The sequence below is a fragment of the Hypomesus transpacificus genome, chromosome 22 (genome assembly GCF_021917145.1).
Source record: "Hypomesus transpacificus isolate Combined female chromosome 22, fHypTra1, whole genome shotgun sequence".
NCBI lineage: Eukaryota > Metazoa > Chordata > Actinopteri > Osmeriformes > Osmeridae > Hypomesus > Hypomesus transpacificus.
Genome location: NC_061081.1, coordinates 14,205,560 through 14,228,570, shown reverse-complemented (window position 1 = coordinate 14,228,570; position 23,011 = coordinate 14,205,560). Strand labels below are relative to the sequence as shown.

General features: G+C 52.0%; 1 protein-coding gene across 1 annotated transcript in view; it reads right to left on the bottom strand.

The window, feature by feature from the left end:
* The window catches only part of entpd2b (ectonucleoside triphosphate diphosphohydrolase 2b), a 42,860-nt gene extending 23,833 nt beyond the window's left edge, over positions 1-19,027 (bottom strand). The window contains exon 1 of the mRNA XM_047045547.1: positions 18,628-19,027. Coding sequence (XP_046901503.1) covers positions 18,628-18,744 — 117 coding nt within the window. The 5' untranslated portion in view covers positions 18,745-19,027. The remainder of the gene's footprint in view (positions 1-18,627) is intronic.
* Positions 19,028-23,011: the final 3,984 nt, after the last annotated feature.

Below are 23,011 nucleotides of genomic sequence, written 5' to 3'. Positions count from 1 at the left end.
CGGCAGCCCTGTTAATGCCACAGCAAACGACGGCTACCCCAATGCCACAGCCAGCACCAACGTCACAGCTAGTAATGATGGCTACCCCAATGCCACAGCCAGCACCAACATCACAGCTAGCAACGACACTCCCAACAACGCAACCACCGGCCGACCTGTTAATGCCACAGCAAACGACAGCTACCCCAATGCTACAGCCAGCACCAACGTCACAGCTAGCAACGACAGCCCCGACAACGCAACCACCGGCGGACCTGTTAAAATCACAGCAAACGACGGCTACCCCAATGCCACAGCCAGCACCAACAGCCCCGACAACGCAACCACCGGCGGACCTGTTAATGCCACAGCAAACGACAGCTACCCCAATGCCACAGCCAGCACCAACGTCACAGCTAGCAACGACAGCCCCGACAACGCAACCACCGGCGGACCTGTTAATATCACAGCAAACGACGGCTACCCCAATGCCACAGCCAGCACCAACAGCCCCGACAACGCAACCACCGGCAGCCCTGTTAATGCCACAGCAAACGACAGCTACCCCAATGCCACAGCCAGCACCAACGTCACAGCTAGCAACGACAGCCCCGACAACGCAACCACCGGCGGACCTGTTAATATCACAGCAAACGACGGCTACCCCAATGCCACAGCCAGCACCTACGTCACAGCTAGCAATGATGGCTACCCCAATGCCACAGCCAGCACCTACGTCACAGCTAGCAATGATGGCTACCCCAATGCCACAGCCAGCACCAACGTCACAGCTAGCAACGACAGCCCCGACAACGCAACCACCGGCGGACCTGTTAATGGCACAGCAAACGACGGCTACCCCAATGCCACAGCCAGCACCAACGTCACAGCTAGCAACGATGGCCCCGACAACGCAACCACCGGCAGCCCTGTTAATGCCACAGCAAACGACAGCTACCCCAATGCCACAGCCAGCACCAACGTCACAGCTAGCAATGATGGCTACCCCAATGCCACAGCCAGCACCAACGTCACAGCTAGCAACGACAGCCCCGTCAACGCAACCACCGGCAGCCCTGTTAATGCCACAGCAAACAACGGCTACCCCAATGCCACAGCCAGCACCAACGTCACAGCTAGCAATGACGGCCCCGACAACGCAACCACCGGCAGCCCTGTTAATGCCACAGCAAACGACGGCTACCCAAATGCCACAGCCAGCACCAACGTCACAGCTAGCAATGATGGCCCCGACAACACAACCACCGGCAGCCCTGTTAATGCCACAGCAAACGACGGCTACCCCAATGTCACAGCTAGCAATGATGGCTACCCCAATGCCACAGCCAGCACCAACGTCACAGCCAGCACCAACGTCACAGCTAGCAACGACAGCCCCGTCAACGCAACCACCGGCAGCCCTGTTAATGCCACAGCAAACAACGGCTACCCCAATGCCACAGCCAGCACCAACGTCACAGCTAGCAATGATGGCTACCCCAATGCCACAGCCAGCACCAACGTCACAGCTAGCAACGACAGCCCCAACATCGCAACCACCAGCAGCCCTGTTAATGCCACAGCAAACGACGGCTACCCCAATGCCACAGCCAGCACCAACGTCACAGCTAGCAATGATGGCCCCGACAACGCAACCACCGGCAGCCCTGTTAATGCCACAAACGACGGCTACCCCAATGCCACAGCCAGCAACGACGGCCCCGACAACGCAACCACCGGCCAACCTGTTAATATCACAGCAAACGACGGCAACCCCAATGCCACAGCCATCACCAACGTCACAGCTAGCAATGATGGCTACCCCAATGCCACAGCCAGCACCAACGTCACAGCTAGAAACGACAGCCCCAACATCGCAACCACCAGCAGCCCTGTTAATGCCACAGCAAACGACGGCTACCCCAATGCCACAGCCAGCACCAACGTCACAGCTAGCAATGATGGCCCCGACAACGCAACCACCGGCAGCCCTGTTAATGCCACAGCAAACGATGGCTACCCCAATGCCACAGCCAGCACCAACGTCACAGCTAGCAACGACAGCCCCAACAACGCAACCACCGGCCAACCTGTTAATATCACAGCAAACGACGGCAACCCCAATGCCACAGCCATCACCAACGTCACAGCTAGCAATGATGGCCCCGACAACGCAAACACCGGCAGCCCTGTTAATGCCACAGCAAACGACGGCTACCCCAATGCCACAGCCAGCACCAACGTCACAGCTAGCAATGATGGCTACCCCAATGCCACAGCCAGCACCAACGTCACAGCTAGCAACGACAGCCCCGACAACGCAACCACCGGCGGACCTGTTAATAGCACAGCAAACGACGGCTACCCCAATGCCACAGCCATCACCAACGTCACAGCTAGCAATGATGGCTACCCCAATGCCACAGCCAGCACCAACGTCACAGCTAGCAACGACAGCCCCGTCAACGCAACCACCGGCAGCCCTGTTAATGCCACAGCAAACAACGGCTACCCCAATGCCACAGCCAGCACCAACGTCACAGCTAGCAACGACACTCCCAACAACGCAACCACCGGCCGACCTGTTAATGCCACAGCAAACGACAGCTACCCCAATGCCACAGCCAGCACCAACGTCACAGCTAGCAACGACAGCCCCGACAACGCAACCAACGGCGGACCTGTTAATATCACAGCAAACGACGGCTACCCCAATGCCACAGCCAGCACCAACAGCCCCGACAACGCAACCACCGGCGGACCTGTTAATATCACAGCAAACGATGGCTACCCCAATGCCACAGCCAGCACCTACGTCACAGCTAGCAATGATGGCTACCCCAATGCCACAGCCAGCACCAACGTCACAGCTAGCAACGACAGCCCCGACAACGCAACCACCGGCGGACCTGTTAATATCACAGCAAACGATGGCTACCCCAATGCCACAGCCAGCACCTACGTCACAGCTAGCAATGATGGCTACCCCAATGCCACAGCCAGCACCAACGTCACAGCTAGCAACGACAGCCCCGACAACGCAACCACCGGCGGACCTGTTAATATCACAGCAAACGATGGCTACCCCAATGCCACAGCCAGCACCTACGTCACAGCTAGCAATGATGGCTACCCCAATGCCACAGCCAGCACCAACGTCACAGCTAGCAACGACAGCCCCGACAACGCAACCACCGGCGGACCTGTTAATAGCACAGCAAACGACGGCTACCCAAATGCCACAGCCAGCACCAACGTCACAGCTAGCAATGATGGCCCCGACAACACAACCACCGGCAGCCCTGTTAATGCCACAGCAAACGACGGCTACCCCAATGTCACAGCTAGCAATGATGGCTACCCCAATGCCACAGCCAGCACCAACGTCACAGCTAGCAATGACAGCCCCGTCAACGCAACCACCGGCAGCCCTGTTAATGCCACAGCAAACGACGGCTACCCCAATGCCACAGCCAGCACCAACGTCACAGCTAGCAATGATGGCTACCCCAATGCCACAGCCAGCACCAACGTCACAGCTAGCAACGACAGCCCCGACAACGCAACCACCGGCGGACCTGTTAATAGCACAGCAAACGACGGCTACCCCAATGCCACAGCCAGCACCAACGTCACAGCTAGCAACGACAGCCCCGACAACGCAACCACCGGCGGACCTGTTAATATCACAGCAAACGACGGCTACCCCAATGCCACAGCCAGCACCAACGTCACAGCTAGCAACAACAGCCCCGACAACGCAACCACCGGCCAACCTGTTAATATCACAGCAAACGACGGCTACCCCAATGCCACAGCCATCACCAACATCACAGCTAGCAATGATGGCTACCCCAATGCCACAGCCAGCACCAACGTCACAGCTAGCAATGACAGCCCCAACAACGCAACCACCAGCAGCCCTGTTAATGCCACAGCAAACGACGGCTACCCCAATGCCACAGCCAGCACCAACATCACAGCTAGCAACGACAGCCCCAACAACGCAACCACCAGCAGCCCTGTTAATGCCACAGCAAACTACGGCTACCCCAATGCCACAGCCAGCACCAACTTCACAGCTAGTAATGATGGCTACCCCAATGCCACAGCCAGCACCAACATCACAGCTAGCAACGACAGCCCCAACAACGCAACCACCAGCAGCCCTGTTAATGCCACAGCAAACTACGGCTACCCCAATGCCACAGCCAGCACCAACTTCACAGCTAGTAATGATGGCTACCCCAATGCCACAGCCAGCACCAACGTCACAGCTAGCAACGACAGCCCCGACAACGCAACCACCGGCGGACCTGTTAATATCACAGCAAACGACGGCTACCCCAATGCCACAGCCAGCACCAACAGCCCCGACAACGCAACCACCGGCGGACCTGTTAATATCACAGCAAACGACGGCTACCCCAATGCCACAGCCAGCACCAACGTCACAGCTAGCAATGATGGCCCCGACAACGCAACCACCGGCAGCCCTGTTAATGCCACAGCAAACGACGGCTACCCCAATGCCACAGCCAGCACCAATGTCACAGCTAGCAATGATGGCAACCCCAATGCCACAGCCAGCACCAACGTCACAGCTAGCAACAACAGCCCCGACAACGCAACCACCGGCAGCCCTGTTAATGCCACAGCAAACGACGGCTACCCCAATGCCACAGCCAGCACCAACGTCACAGCTAGCAATGATGGCCCCGACAACACAACCACCGGCAGCCCTGTTAATGCCACAGCAAACGACGGCTACCCCAATGTCACAGCTAGCACCAACGTCACAGCTAGCAATGATGGCCCCGACAACACAACCACCGGCAGCCCTGTTAATGCCACAGCAAACGACGGCTACCCCAATGTCACAGCTAGCAATGATGGCTACCCCAATGCCACAGCCAGCACCAACGTCACAGCCAGCACCAACGTCACAGCTAGCAACGACAGCCCCGTCAACGCAACCACCGGCAGCCCTGTTAATGCCACAGCAAACAACGGCTACCCCAATGCCACAGCCAGCACCAACGTCACAGCTAGCAATGATGGCTACCCCAATGCCACAGCCAGCACCAACGTCACAGCTAGCAACGACAGCCCCAACATCGCAACCACCAGCAGCCCTGTTAATGCCACAGCAAACGACGGCTACCCCAATGCCACAGCCAGCACCAACGTCACAGCTAGCAATGATGGCCCCGACAACGCAACCACCGGCAGCCCTGTTAATGCCACAAACGACGGCTACCCCAATGCCACAGCCAGCAACGACGGCCCCGACAACGCAACCACCGGCCAACCTGTTAATATCACAGCAAACGACGGCAACCCCAATGCCACAGCCATCACCAACGTCACAGCTAGCAATGATGGCTACCCCAATGCCACAGCCAGCACCAACGTCACAGCTAGAAACGACAGCCCCAACATCGCAACCACCAGCAGCCCTGTTAATGCCACAGCAAACGACGGCTACCCCAATGCCACAGCCAGCACCAACGTCACAGCTAGCAATGATGGCCCCGACAACGCAACCACCGGCAGCCCTGTTAATGCCACAGCAAACGATGGCTACCCCAATGCCACAGCCAGCACCAACGTCACAGCTAGCAACGACAGCCCCAACAACGCAACCACCGGCCAACCTGTTAATATCACAGCAAACGACGGCAACCCCAATGCCACAGCCATCACCAACGTCACAGCTAGCAATGATGGCCCCGACAACGCAAACACCGGCAGCCCTGTTAATGCCACAGCAAACGACGGCTACCCCAATGCCACAGCCAGCACCAACGTCACAGCTAGCAATGATGGCTACCCCAATGCCACAGCCAGCACCAACGTCACAGCTAGCAACGACAGCCCCGACAACGCAACCACCGGCGGACCTGTTAATAGCACAGCAAACGACGGCTACCCCAATGCCACAGCCATCACCAACGTCACAGCTAGCAATGATGGCTACCCCAATGCCACAGCCAGCACCAACGTCACAGCTAGCAACGACAGCCCCGTCAACGCAACCACCGGCAGCCCTGTTAATGCCACAGCAAACAACGGCTACCCCAATGCCACAGCCAGCACCAACGTCACAGCTAGCAACGACACTCCCAACAACGCAACCACCGGCCGACCTGTTAATGCCACAGCAAACGACAGCTACCCCAATGCCACAGCCAGCACCAACGTCACAGCTAGCAACGACAGCCCCGACAACGCAACCACCGGCGGACCTGTTAATATCACAGCAAACGACGGCTACCCCAATGCCACAGCCAGCACCAACAGCCCCGACAACGCAACCACCGGCGGACCTGTTAATATCACAGCAAACGATGGCTACCCCAATGCCACAGCCAGCACCTACGTCACAGCTAGCAATGATGGCTACCCCAATGCCACAGCCAGCACCAACGTCACAGCTAGCAACGATGGCCCCGACAACGCAACCACCGGCAGCCCTGTTAATGCCACAGCAAACGACAGCTACCCCAATGCCACAGCCAGCACCAACGTCACAGCTAGCAATGATGGCTACCCCAATGCCACAGCCAGCACCAACGTCACAGCTAGCAACGACAGCCCCGTCAACGCAACCACCGGCAGCCCTGTTAATGCCACAGCAAACAATGGCTACCCCAATGCCACAGCCAGCACCAACGTCACAGCTAGCAATGACGGCCCCGACAACGCAACCACCGGCAGCCCTGTTAATGCCACAGCAAACGACGGCTACCCAAATGCCACAGCTAGCAATGATGGCCCCGACAACACAACCACCGGCAGCCCTGTTAATGCCACAGCAAACGACGGCTACCCCATGGTCACAGCTAGCAATGATGGCTACCCCAATGCCACAGCCAGCACCAACGTCACAGCCAGCACCAACGTCACAGCTAGCAACGACAGCCCCGTCAACGCAACCACCGGCAGCCCTGTTAATGCCACAGCAAACAACGGCTACCCCAATGCCACAGCCAGCACCAACGTCACAGCTAGCAATGATGGCTACCCCAATGCCACAGCCAGCACCAACGTCACAGCTAGCAACGACAGCCCCAACATCGCAACCACCAGCAGCCCTGTTAATGCCACAGCAAACGACGGCTACCCCAATGCCACAGCCAGCACCAACGTCACAGCTAGCAATGATGGCCCTGACAACGCAACCACCGGCAGCCCTGTTAATGCCACAAACGACGGCTACCCCAATGCCACAGCCAGCAACGACGGCCCCGACAACGCAACCACCGGCCAACCTGTTAATATCACAGCAAACGACGGCAACCCCAATGCCACAGCCATCACCAACGTCACAGCTAGCAATGATGGCTACCCCAATGCCACAGCCAGCACCAACGTCACAGCTAGCAACGACAACCCCAACATCGCAACCACCAGCAGCCCTGTTAATGCCACAGCAAACGACGGCTACCCCAATGCCACAGCCAGCACCAACGTCACAGCTAGTAATGATGGCTACCCCAATGCCACAGCCAGCACCAACGTCACAGCCAGCAACGACAGCCCCAACAACGCAACCACCGGCGGACCTGTTAATGCCACAGCAAACGACGGCTACCCCAATGCCACAGCCAGCACCAACGTCACAGCTAGTAATGATGGCCCCGACAACGCAACCACCGGCAGCCCTGTTAATGCCACAGCAAACGACGGCTACCCAAATGCCACAGCCAGCACCAACGTCACAGCTAGCAATGATGGCAACCCCAATGCCACAGCCAGCACCAACGTCACAGCTAGCAACAACAGCCCCGACAACGCAACCACCGGCAGCCCTGTTAATGCCACAGCAAACGACGGCTACCCCAATGCCACAGCCAGCACCAACGTCACAGCTAGCAATGATGGCAACCCCAATGCCACAGCCAGCACCAACGTTACAGCTAGCAACAACAGCCCCGACAACGCAACCACCGGCAGCCCTGTTAATGCCACAGCAAACGACGGCTACCCCAATGCCACAGCCAGCACCGTCACAGCTAGCAATGACGGCCCCGACAACGCAACCACCGGTAGCCCTGTTAATATCACAGCAAACGACAATGCTGATGATGGCTACAGCAGCTCCCCTAACACCACAACTGGAAGCACTGCCAACATCACTAGCAACCATGACCCCAATGGGTTGCTCAACACAGCTGGTGGTGCCAGCGGTCCTGCTAACAATGTCACATTCATTGGTGGCTGGCATGCCGCATTCAGCAACAGCACCTTTACCACCACAACCCAAACTGTGTTTGGGAGTCATTTGTGATAGTTATGAATAAATTACTTTTACTTCACGTCTGTCATATTTATTGGTTGGGTCCAGCTTATCTAGCAGCACTGTTAAATTATTCAGTGTTCTAACATGGTGTCTTCTCTGGTAGCACTTGGGTCTTACAAGTCTGAGCATTTAGTTTTAGGCCTAATGGTTTGACAACCATTAGGCGCTTAATTGAGTATCTCAGTGGTTTCGGAATCTCGTGTCAGCTTCTATTGAATTTTCATTGACAACCTTGTACTGGCATTCAGCTTGTAAGTATTAGATCCAGGTGCTCTTCTCTGCTTGCAGTGAACGTATTGCTTAAGCAGTAACAATACTACATGAGAATTTCTCAACTCAGTTCTGAGGTTGTAGATTGCCTTTAGTTTACAAGTCTTGGACAAGCATAGTCTTGTGTTAAAATACAGTGATTGCACACAACTTAACCTGTTAAATAGTAGCGTCACATGTGATCGTTCGAAAGCGGGCCCCACAGAGTACCGTCACACGTGTGATTCTGAACATTCCAACCGACTATTTTCCGATAGACAAACTATGACAAATGCTATGGTATGGCTTCATAATTTACAAGTAGGAGGCATACAAGGAACACTAGCAGGTAGTAGCATTGCTATGAGTATAATGCTAGGTAATGGAAGCTAACTGAAGCTAGCTAGCTTCCGTTTTGAAAAAATAACTCACTCTGGTGGAAGCGTCGGTAATATTTAGAACTCAGTCCTCAATAGGTTAAACGTATTCAGCTCTGCCTTCCCTAATCCAACTTTACATAAGGGCCGCTGCATTTTAGAAGATACAATGTAAATCCAAGGATTGATGTATTTAGCTTTTCATCTGAGGCACAATTAGTCAAGTGAGGAAGGCGTTCAGAATGATCCAAAGGGCATGCTTGTGTCTAGTTGGTCCATACAACCCACTTGCGTTAATAGCTTCTTTTTACATGTAGACGTGTCTTCCCCCTCAGAATCCTCAAGAGACCATTAAATAAGTGACACTAAAAAGCAAACACTTCTGTGTCCTCTAAAACATCTAAGAACTCAAGATTTTGTACTGATCCAAGATGTTTGGCTGCAGTTTCCTTAAGAATTGTAATCGTTTTCATGCCACATCCCATACGTAGGTCTATGTATTGAATTATTCATCATAAATAAAAGGTTACTAAGTATTCATGGTGTTCAGGCCTATCTGTTAACTGATTAGTAAACCTTTAATGCGCACATTTGATTGGGCGATGCATTCAAATAGTTCACGCGGGTACTTAATTGATCGTTATCTTTTGATGAACTACAGGTGTATGGGGCTCTTTAAAAGGGTCAGAAACGGTATGGGGTGATATTGTTGTCTTGGCTACGACTGTGCAATGGCAGGTGCAAGGGTGTTGAGTTTTGTGTTGACTGTTTGTGTACTCAAAGGTTTGTGTTTTATTTCATTCAGAGTGTGATTTGTCACTAAGCTTTCTGGTCTTGACCGATGGCTCAACTGTTTTTTGTTTTTGTTTTTTCAGGCTTGTGTTCCCCTATTGAAAACGCCAATCAAGAGGACATCTCTATGCAACGAATCCGAGACGGTAAATTGAAATTAGCTGATTTTGTTACTGTGTAATGGTTTAAGGAAGGGGCCATAGGTTAAGCCAGTCACTTCAGTTTTGTATGCAGTCATTTGAACCCATTTGAAAACGCTTGTCCTCTACATGATCAGTCTGCTCTAGTTTTGACCTGTACTTGGTTTTAAAACTTACTACTTCTGCCTCAAGATAATAAAGCAGTGAGAATGCATACAGTATCATGAGAAATTTGTCCTTAAAGCTGTCATGAACCAGTGGCGCAAATGCATTGTCTCTGTACCTTCCCATTAGTGCTGCAGTATTATGATTCCATAAATGCCCAAAAAGGGCTTCAATTAATGGAGAACTCATATCGGCACCAAGATTTAGGTGAGTCTTGACTTACTGCTAAGCTGTAGGCTTTTAGCCTTTTGTGCCCTTTTAAAACGCTTTCTCTTTTTCCTCAAGTGCGTCTTGATACCAACCAAGTTGAGTCGGACAGACCTCAAGTCAAACTGGATGTCTCTGTTACAACTGGTGGTTCTGCCAAGTCCAGTGAGGAAGCCCTTGTGCCTGCCAACATCACCACCAGCCCAGCCTACGCCAAGACCGACAACCTAACCGACATTGAAGGTGGTGGTGCCGCCAATGCCACGGTCGGCACCAACGTCACAGCTAGCAATGACGGCCCCAACAACGCAACCACCGGCGGACCTGTTGATAACACTTCCAACGACGGCTACCCCAATGCCACAGCCAGCACCAACGTCACAGCTAGCAACGACAGCCCCAACAACGCAACCACCGGCAGCCCTGTTAATGCCACAGCAAACGACGGCTACCCCAATGCCACAGCCAGCACCAACGTCACAGCTAGCAATAATGGCTACCCCAATGCCACAGCCATCACCAACGTCAGAGCTAGCAACGACAGCCCCAACAACGCAACCACCGGCAGCCCTGTTAATGCCACAGCAAACGACGGCTACCCCAATGCCACAGCCAGCACCAACAGCCCCGACAACGCAACCACCGGCAGCCCTGTTAATGCCACAGCAAACGACGGCTACCCCAATGCCACAGCCAGCACCAACGTCACAGCTAGCAATGATGGCTACCCCAATGCCACAGCCAGCACTAACGTCACAGCTAGCAACGACAGCCCCGACAACGCAACCACCGGCCAACCTGTTAATGCCACAGCAAACGACGGCTACCCCAATGCCACAGCCAGCACCAACGTCACAGCTAGCAACGACAGCCCCAACAACGCAACCACCAGCACCCCTGTTAATGCCACAGCAAACGACGGCTACCCCAATGCCACAGCCAGCACCAACGTCACAGCTAGTAATGATGGCTACCCCAATGCCACAGCCAGCACCAACATCACAGCTAGCAACGATACTCCCAACAACGCAACCACCGGCCGACCTGTTAATGCCACAGCAAACGACAGCTACCCCAATGCCACAGCCAGCACCAACGTCACAGCTAGCAACGACAGCCCCAACAACGCAACCACCGGCAGCCCTGTTAATGCCACAGCAAACGACGGCTACCCCAATGCCACAGCCAGCACCAACGTCACAGCTAGCAACGACAGCCCCAACAACGCAACCACCGGCAGCCCTGTTAATGCCACAGCAAATGACGGCTACCCCAATGCCACAGCCAGCACCAACGTCACAGCTAGCAATGATGGCTACCCCAATGCCACAGCCAGCACTAACGTCACAGCTAGCAACGACAGCCCCGACAACGCAACCACCGGCAGCCCTGTTAATGCCACAGCAAACGACGGCTACCCCAATGCCACAGCCAGCACCAACGTCACAGCTAGCAACGACAGCCCCAACAACGCAACCACCAGCAGCCCTGTTAATGCCACAGCAAACGACGGCTACCCCAATGCCACAGCCAGCACCAACGTCACAGCTAGTAATGATGGCTACCCCAATGCCACAGCCAGCACCAACATCACAGCTAGCAAAGACACTCCCAACAACGCAACCACCGGCAGCCCTGTTAATGCCACAGCAAACGACGGCTACCCCAATGCCACAGCCAGCACTAACGTCACAGCTAGCAACGACAGCCCCGACAACGCAACCACCAGCAGCCCTGTTAATGCCACAGCAAACGACGGCTACCCCAATGCCACAGCCAGCACCAACGTCACAGCTAGCAACGACAGCCCCAACAACGCAACCACCAGCAGCCCTGTTAATGCCACAGCAAACGACGGCTACCCCAATGCCACAGCCAGCACCAACGTCACAGCTAGTAATGATGGCTACCCCAATTACACAGCCAGCACCAACGTCACAGCTAGCAACGACAGCCCCAACAACGCAACCACCAGCAGCCCTGTTAATGCCGCAGCAAACGACGGCTACCCCAATGCCACAGCCAGCGCTAACGTCACAGCTAGCAACGACAGCCCCGACAACGCAACCACCGGCCAACCTGTTAATGCCACAGCAAACGACGGCTACCCCAATGCCACAGCCAGCACCAACGTCACAGCTAGCAACGACAGCCCCAACAACGCAACCACCGGCAGCCCTGTTAATGCCACAGCAAATGACGGCTACCCCAATGCCACAGCCAGCACCAACGTCACAGCTAGCAATAATGGCTACCCCAATTCCACAGCCATCACCAACGTCAGAGCTAGCAACGACAGCCCCAACAACGCAACCACCGGCAGCCCTGTTAATGCCACAGCAAACGACGGCTACCCCAATGCCACAGCCAGCACCAACGTCACAGCTAGCAATGATGGCTACCCCAATGCCACAGCCAGCACTAACGTCACAGCTAGCAACGACAGCCCCGACAACGCAACCACCGGCAGCCCTGTTAATGCCACAGCAAACGACGGCTACCCCAATGCCACAGCCAGCACCAACGTCACAGCTAGCAACGACAGCCCCAACAACGCAACCACCAGCAGCCCTGTTAATGCCACAGCAAACGACGGCTACCCCAATGCCACAGCCAGCACCAACGTCACAGCTAGTAATGATGGCTACCCCAATTACACAGCCAGCACCAACGTCACAGCTAGCAACGACAGCCCCAACAACGCAACCACCAGCAGCCCTGTTAATGCCACAGCAAACGACGGCTACCCCAATGCCACAGCCAGCGCTAACGTCACAGCTAGCAACGACAGCCCCGACAACGCAACCACCGGCCAACCTGTTAATATCACAGCAAACGACGGCAACCCCAATGCCACAGCCAGCACCAACGTCACAGCTAGCAATGATGGCCCCGACAACGCAACCACCGGCAGCCCTGTTAATGCCACAGCCAGCACCAACGTCACAGCTAGCAACGACAGCCCCAACAACGCAACCACCGGCAGCCCTGTTAATGCCACAGCAAATGACGGCTACCCCAATGCCACAGCCAGCACCAACGTCACAGCTAGCAATGATGGCTACCCCAATGCCACAGCCAGCACTAACGTCACAGCTAGCAACGACAGCCCCGACAACGCAACCACCGGCAGCCCTGTTAATGCCACAGCAAACGACGGCTACCCCAATGCCACAGCCAGCACCAACGTCACAGCTAGCAACGACAGCCCCAACAACGCAACCACCAGCAGCCCTGTTAATGCCACAGCAAACGACGGCTACCCCAATGCCACAGCCAGCACCAACGTCACAGCTAGTAATGATGGCTACCCCAATGCCACAGCCAGCACCAACATCACAGCTAGCAAAGACACTCCCAACAACGCAACCACCGGCAGCCCTGTTAATGCCACAGCAAACGACGGCTACCCCAATGCCACAGCCAGCACTAACGTCACAGCTAGCAACGACAGCCCCGACAACGCAACCACCAGCAGCCCTGTTAATGCCACAGCAAACGACGGCTACCCCAATGCCACAGCCAGCACCAACGTCACAGCTAGCAACGACAGCCCCAACAACGCAACCACCAGCAGCCCTGTTAATGCCACAGCAAACGACGGCTACCCCAATGCCACAGCCAGCACCAACGTCACAGCTAGTAATGATGGCTACCCCAATTACACAGCCAGCACCAACGTCACAGCTAGCAACGACAGCCCCAACAACGCAACCACCAGCAGCCCTGTTAATGCCACAGCAAACGACGGCTACCCCAATGCCACAGCCAGCGCTAACGTCACAGCTAGCAACGACAGCCCCGACAACGCAACCACCGGCCAACCTGTTAATATCACAGCAAACGACGGCAACCCCAATGCCACAGCCAGCACCAACGTCACAGCTAGCAATGATGGCCCCGACAACGCAACCACCGGCAGCCCTGTTAATGCCACAGCAAACGACGGCTACCCCAATGCCACAGCCAGCACCAACGTCACAGCTAGCAACGACAGCCCCAACAACGCAACCACCAGCAGCCCTGTTAATGCCACAGCAAACGACGGCTACCCCAATGCCACAGCCAGCACCAACGTCACAGCTAGTAATGATGGCTACCCCAATGCCACAGCCAGCACCAACATCACAGCTAGCAAAGACACTCCCAACAACGCAACCACCGGCAGCCCTGTTTATGCCACAGCAAACGACGGCTACCCCAATGCCACAGCCAGCACCAACGTCACAGCTAGCAATGATGGCTACCCCAATGCCACAGCCAGCACTAACGTCACAGCTAGCAACGACAGCCCCGACAACGCAACCACCGGCCAACCTGTTAATGCCACAGCAAACGACGGCTACCCCAATGCCACAGCCAGCACCAACGTCACAGCTAGTAATGATGGCTACCCCAATGCCACAGCCAGCACCAACGTCACAGCTAGCAACGACAGCCCCGACAACGCAACCACCGGCGGACCTGTTAATATCACAGCAAACGATGGCTACCCCAATGCCACAGCCAGCACCTACGTCACAGCTAGCAACGACAGCCCCAACAACGCAACCACCAGCAGCCCTGTTAATGCCACAGCAAACAACGGCTACCCCAATGCCACAGCCAGCACCAACGTCACAGCTAGTAATGATGGCTACCCCAATGCCACAGCCAGCACCAACATCACAGCTAGCAAAGACACTCCCAACAACGCAACCACCGGCAGCCCTGTTAATGCCACAGCAAACGACGGCTACCCCAATGCCACAGCCAGCACTAACGTCACAGCTAGCAACGACAGCCCCGACAACGCAACCACCAGCAGCCCTGTTAATGCCACAGCAAACGACGGCTACCCCAATGCCACAGCCAGCACCAACGTCACAGCTAGCAACGACAGCCCCAACAACGCAACCACCAGCAGCCCTGTTAATGCCACAGCAAACGACGGCTACCCCAATGCCACAGCCAGCACCAACGTCACAGCTAGTAATGATGGCTACCCCAATTACACAGCCAGCACCAACGTCACAGCTAGCAACGACAGCCCCAACAACGCAACCACCAGCAGCCCTGTTAATGCCACAGCAAACGACGGCTACCCCAATGCCACAGCCAGCGCTAACGTCACAGCTAGCAACGACAGCCCCGACAACGCAACCACCGGCCAACCTGTTAATATCACAGCAAACGACGGCAACCCCAATGCCACAGCCAGCACCAACGTCACAGCTAGCAATGATGGCCCCGACAACGCAACCACCGGCAGCCCTGTTAATGCCACAGCAAACGACGGCTACCCCAATGCCACAGCCAGCACCAACGTCACAGCTAGCAACGACAGCCCCAACAACGCAACCACCAGCAGCCCTGTTAATGCCACAGCAAACGACGGCTACCCCAATGCCACAGCCAGCACCAACGTCACAGCTAGTAATGATGGCTACCCCAATGCCACAGCCAGCACCAACATCACAGCTAGCAAAGACACTCCCAACAACGCAACCACCGGCAGCCCTGTTTATGCCACAGCAAACGACGGCTACCCCAATGCCACAGCCAGCACCAACGTCACAGCTAGCAATGATGGCTACCCCAATGCCACAGCCAGCACTAACGTCACAGCTAGCAACGACAGCCCCGACAACGCAACCACCGGCCAACCTGTTAATGCCACAGCAAACGACGGCTACCCCAATGCCACAGCCAGCACCAACGTCACAGCTAGTAATGATGGCTACCCCAATGCCACAGCCAGCACCAACATCACAGCTAGCAACGACACTCCCAACAACGCAACCACCGGCCGACCTGTTAATGCCACAGCAAACGACAGCTACCCCAATGCCACAGCCAGCACCAACGTCACAGCTAGCAACGACAGCCCCGACAACGCAACCACCGGCGGACCTGTTAATATCACAGCAAACGATGGCTACCCCAATGCCACAGCCAGCACCTACGTCACAGCTAGCAACGACAGCCCCGACAACGCAACCACCGGCGGACCTGTTAATATCACAGCAAACGATGGCTACCCCAATGCCCCAGCCAGCACCTACGTCACAGCTAGCAATGATGGCTACCCCAATGCCACAGCCAGCACCAACGTCACAGCTAGCAACGACAGCCCCGACAACGCAACCACCGGCGGACCTGTTAATAGCACAGCAAACGACGGCTACCCCAATGCCACAGCCAGCACCAACGTCACAGCTAGCAACGACAGCCCCGACAACGCAACCACCGGCGGACCTGTTAATATCACAGCAAACGACGGCTACCCCAATGCCACAGCCAGCACCAACGTCACAGCTAGCAACAACAGCCCCGACAACGCAACCACCGGCCAACCTGTTAATATCACAGCAAACGACGGCTACCCCAATGCCACAGCCATCACCAACATCACAGCTAGCAACGACAGCCCCAACAACGCAACCACCGGCAGCCCTGTTAATGCCACAGCAAACGACGGCTACCCCAATGCCACAGCCAGCACCAACGTCACAGCTAGCAATGATGGCAACCCCAATGCCACAGCCAGCACCAACGTCACAGCTAGCAATGATGGCCCCGACAACGCAACCACCGGCAGCCCTGTTAATGCCACAGCAAACGACGGCTACCCTAATGCCACAGCCAGCACCAACGTCACAGCTAGCAATGATGGCCCCGACAACGCAACCACCGGCAGCCCTGTTAATGCCACAGCAAACGACGGCTTCCCTAATGCCACAGCCAGCACCAACGTCACAGTTAGCAATGATGGCCCCGACAACGCAACCACCAGCAGCCCTGTTAATGCCACAGCAAACGACGGCTACCCTAATGCCACAGCCAGCACCAACGTCACAGCTAGCAATGATGGCCCCGACAACGCAACCACCGGCAGCCCTGTTAATGCCACTTCCAATGACGGCTACCCCAATGCCACGGCCAGCACCAACGTTACAGCTAGCAACGACGGTCCCAACAACGCAACCACCAGCAGCCCTGTTAATGCTACGGCTAACGCTGGGTACCCCAATACCACAGTTAACAGTGCCTCTAACGTAACTGCCAGTAGTGTCACACCCAGTGGTGGCTGGCATGCCATAGTTGTCAACAGCTCCTCCAACACCACAGCCAGTGGTGCTGTTTTATAATTGTTTAATTATTGTTTCTCAATAAATCTTTTTATTCCTCAACATCTTGTCATTGGTGGGGTTAGTCCAGCTTTACTTTCTTTTACTTTCATCAAGCACTCCAGTGGGTCTCAATCTAGCAGCACTAACTTCTCTGAGTATTCAAAACTTGTCAGTATAAGTTTCTATTTGTGGACCCTCAGGTGTTGCATTAATTTGATTGGATCTTGTTCAATCACAAGTTTTATTACAGCCTGTTACTTACATTTTAAATCAAATGGTTTTAGTCAAATCAGATCCAGTAACAATGACAGATGTTAATGACAGATTCAAACTTTCTGGCCTGATCCTGCCGTGTCTCAAGCTTGTAGGTCTAGTAAATGTATTCTTGCTCAACTGTTTACAGAAATGGCAGCTTGGTGTGTGTATACTCAGCTCTGCCTGTCTCCTTCCACCCATGAGGATTCTGACTGCTTTTAGGGGGATGAAATGTAAATCCAAATATTCTGAAGTACTTTGCATTCCACCTGTAAGGTACATGCAACTGACAACTCAAACGTCCTTTCAGAATTGTACAAAAGTGATGTGTGTGTCTAAATGGTCACAACCTGTTCACACTTGCATAGCTTTTTTTCTTCAGGGTGAATGCAGCATGGTGGTATCTGCTCCTTCAGAAAATCATCTGAAGAGAGCGTTGAATAAATTACACACTAATGTACTTCTAAATGTCCTCCCAAGAACTCAGGATTAAGTATTTAATGTATGTTCAGCTTGAGCTCAATATAAGAAATGTTATTAATTGTTTTCATGTCACAACCCATATAGTATACACTGCCCATATACACTAGCTCTCAAGGTTCATGTTCATTTTTTTGTAGCTTGTTTAACTACATGCTCTTCTGGTTCTTCCCAATTGGCATTTGCTTTTCACTATGTACTTCATATTTTGGCTACCCAGTGTTTTTGGGGCTCATTGTTTATGATCATTGACCTATGCACTTTGTAAAGCTCTCTCTTGGAAGTTGCTTTGGATAAAAGCGTCTGCTTGATTAATAAATGTAGGCTAAATGTAAATATGGCTGTAGCCTATCGAATTATTGACACCATAAAAAATTGAAGTTTTGACAACGTTCAAGCCTATATATAGGCTTAGTGCTGGAAGAATGAGGGCACTCATTTAAATTGGCTGTTCGAGTCAAATGATCTGCAATAGCACTAATCTAAATGCTGTCTGCACAGATCGATTACTACTCCTCAGAAACGCTGACAGTCTACCAGTCTTGAAATAGCTTTTAGGATCTTACCATAAATTGTGGTTGTTCGTTGATATCTTCAGTAGGTATAGTAAGTAGAAGTATTGCTATTATTCCCAAGAGTAAAAGCGCCACTGGCAAAATTATTTGATAAATTCGCAGTGCCATATGAAGAAAATGTTTCCGTCTTCTTTCAAATGACAGTTCACAGAACGAAGAGGCGGCAGCTGTGGCAGCGTTGCCTTGAGGAGGCGCAGTTTACGACAGCTTGTGTTGCAACTTCACCAAAGTTCTAGATTTCTGCAGACGCTCAGCTAAACGATCAGACCTTACTGTAAGTAGACAATAATTTACAAGGTATCATGTTTTTTAACGTTCATAATATCTCAACATTTCAGGATTTGGTCATTTAATTGAGATTCGCGGCGTTCAGAGAACACTGCCCCGTCGAAATGATGGGACCGTTCTGCGTGAAGCTCGAGCTTGTAGTAACCGTGGTTACTGCTCCCTGCGCAAGAAAAATGTTTCTCTGAGAAAGTTACCTCTGCCCCAGACCCATGAATGTTTACTTGGAAAAGAACAACAGTTGGGAATGGAATCATTTATAGGAACTGAATAATTATAGCCTTCTGTTTCAAGCGAAAAAAAAGAAGCAAAATAATTCAACTGGATGTGTTTGGCAAGTATGAGGAGCCGTTTAGGAAATGATTCAGACTGATCCTTACACAAACACATTCACAAATGAAACGTTCACACACATTCTTAAAACGGAAAACTTACATCCACATATGTAAAATGCTCGCATTGAAACATATGAAATGCATTCACATGTGAAATGTTCATACACGAATGTGTATGTGAGTTTTCAGTGGGGTCGCATTAGGCCTACATATGAAACGCGCGCACAGACGCAGGTGAAACGCGTTTACACACTCATGAAACCCTCAAGTGAGGAAAGATGAGTAGCCTAAGACACTTTGAGTAGTGTGAGAACATTTTCACTATACCCGGAAGGCATTTCAGCTACATTGTTTTGCAAACAGACGGTTGCACTTAAAAAGGGTTAGCGTATTGCCCTGAATATTTTATTTTTATTTTTTATTTAAGACCAGAAACGATACAGCCTCAAGAAGAGACCGCAAGTGGAGCAGAAGTAAGCGTTAGTCTATTTTTGCAGACAAAGCACGTCTCGTCGTAGATTGTGGCCTTGTTTGTTAACCTCGCTAGTTTTATCATGCAGGTTAATGTTTTGTAATGTGGCATTTAACCGCATAACTCGAGACAACAATCAACTCTGCAGACATCTTCCCTCACTAGGCCTATGCATGCGCCTCGTCCATTTATTGAATATAGCGGGACAAGTTATCCCTTGCGTCTCATCGTGAGAAATGGTTGAAATGCGTGAGTCTTGAGTCCTGGCTTTATTACTTAGAGCACTGGAGGATTTTGTTCAAGAAGACACACCTAAAGGTCAAACTGTTCTCATGACAATTCTACTTGACCTTTACAACACTGAAGAGAATACGTTAAAGGTCACATGATATACTGTTTTTGGATGCTTTTATATAGGCCTAAGTGGTTCCCTATTACTGTACCTGAAGTAGGCCCTATCTTTCCAGAAATTCAGCATTGGTGCATGATTACAGCCACTACTAGCAGTCCCTCAATGAGCTTTCCTCAAAACGCGCTGTTTCTGTGTCTGTAGCTTTAAATGCTAATGAGGAGGAGGGGCGGCAACATGCGCTAATGTTTACAACGGATGTATCGCAATGGCTCGTAGCCCGCGTTGCTGTAAGATGCTTCGAATTTGCCCATTCTCATCTGATCACCCTGGTTTGCAGGGGTGCACATGTGACAGATGGAATAATGTGCGTTGGTGGTATATCACAGTTTATGATTCGGGTGTTGTTGTTGGTTGTTCTTGTTTTTGATGTGAAAAGTGTTGTGCTAAATACGGGAGCATTGTAGTTACCACAGGGCTCCAGCAGGGGGAAATGTAAAACGATTGAGCAAGGTTTCGGTGCACGTCGCTCCCTCCCTTCAGTTGTGAAATACAAGATGTGAGGGAAAGTTTTGTCCGTGCATCGTTTATTCAATGACTCCCCTTTTCAGGTTTAAGTCATATAAAATGCAATAGTGTTTAAGTGTTATGTGAATGTGTATATGTTGTTATCACATCTACCACAGTACATTTTCCCATGTTATGTTTGTGAAATAAGTTATAGCTACACGACGAAGAGCGAGCTAGCTACATAGCCGTTAGCAATGATAACCGCAAGGTCGTGGATGAAAGAGCGGTAGGCCACTTATCGTGCTTGTCGTATTTTCAGTAGGCTACTGTTGTAATTGTGTGTGCTATATGTTAGAAGCATGACTGCATTGGCCTGTGATTTGAGATGCAGTTGTGAAATACATTATGTTAGGGAAAGTTTTGTTCGTGCATCGTTTATTCAATGACTCCCCTTTTCAGGGCATTTACACACACACAATAATTTCAATGGGGGCAAAGGCGGATATCGCTCGCGCCATAACACTAACAGCATAACGGTTATCCAAATAACAAAGAAGTGTACAACACTGGCGTTACAGCGTTTGTATTCACACACACACTTGATGCCATCTATCTTTACATTAGCGACAGTAACTCAGCTGTTAGCTGCAGAGCTAATGTTACAGCCACATTCTAAAGGTAGCAAGCAAGCTAGGTAGCGTTAACCATATACAGTAAATCAACAAAATGATATAGCGTTAGTTAACTTACTTGTCTAAGGTTTGTAGCTTGCCCAAGGAGATTTAGTAATGATCCAGAATTTAGTTTCAGCAAGGCCAGCTTTGTGTGGGCTTAAGTTGAGGAAACAGTGGTGGCTGAAATGTTTGGGGCAGACATACACAACTTTGGGAAGTTGTCTCCGCGCATTTCCAGCGAAAATATTCAGGAAAAACCGATATTGCACTTGCCTTTGCACGATCGTAGCTCACTTTTTCATGGGCGGGCCAGATTATCTGGGCGGGCAAAGCAGATCGAAGGGCGGTAGCCTGGCTCCTTGTGATGAGCAGATTTTCAAACAGAGCGTTTGAGCCTTCATTTTCTCAAAGGCGGAGAAAAACACCCAGGGCATGGTTTTACACCCATCAAAAATTCTAGCCACTTGGGGACCAAAGGCAGGCTAGGGGAACTCATATTAATGTTAAATAACCTCCTAAAAAGTTCTCATGTCATGTGATGTGACCTTTAACTTATTAAAAAGACCAAATATATTCATGGACAATGTTGCCCTCTAGTGGCAAATCACAGACTATAAACATCAGAAAAAGTCAAATCAGTGTAAATATTACAGTTCCTTCATTTATTTAGCAACTGACTGACCACACATTAAAACATATAGGCCTGACAACAAAATAATTATCCATTTATATAATTTTCCATAATCCCATTGTATAAATCAATTTTTAAAAGGCAGAGGTGTTAATGTTGAATATGTAACAAAAGAAAGTGTCTTAGAATACAATCCTCCAAAATTAATTAAAACAAAAGTAGAATAAGCCTACATATTTAGGAAACTAAAGTTGAGGGGTAAAATATCACATTCCTTTCACAGCACCATGGGTGTCAAGCAAGAAACTAAAAAACGAAATCAATAAAACAATCAAAACCGAGATAACCTCAGTAGCTTTATAGTAACTGGCACGTGAGAGGCCGTACGTGCAGAGCGCTGCAGAGCTGGGGTCTGCTCCACAGACCGACAGGAGACTCGGCCTTCTGCGGTTAGTGGGTCCCTTCCATCTTAGGGAAGCCAGTGTGCTCCTCCTCCCGGCACATGTGCCATACCATGATGCACTTGTAGTTCCACAGCAAAAGCAAAGCCATGACCACAAGAGCTAATGTGACGATGGTCACCAAGAAGAGGAACCGGAGAGAGCAACGGAAGATCTCTTCCAGACTGGCGGAGTTCCTCTGTCGTCCGTCTTCCAGGGTCGCATCCTCTAGTGGTGGCATGGTGGGACCACAGTCCCCGCACCATAGTTTCATCCAGTGGAGCGGAGAGCGATGATCGAGGGCTTCCCATGTACTGCCCGCGCTGATCCATGGCTCTGACTCGACCATCACATGAGAGACTGGATCTCTGTCTCAGACTCAGGACAGACTAAAAAGAAGAAAACATAGGCGTACTCACCTTATCAGTTTTGCTTCTTAACTTTTCAGAGGGACTAACCACGGGCGTAGGTTTAATTATACATTTTGAAAACGGCTAATCCTCCCCTCCCCCCACATACAGACACAATTTTGAAGATCATATTTAACGGCCCCATGCTCAGTTATATAAAAAAAGATACTCAACGCACATTTGAAAACAAACCTACACACCTTCTGAAGTATGCATCACAACTCACCAAAAAGCTGGACTAAACGCCAGTTGGCGATATGTCTCAGAGG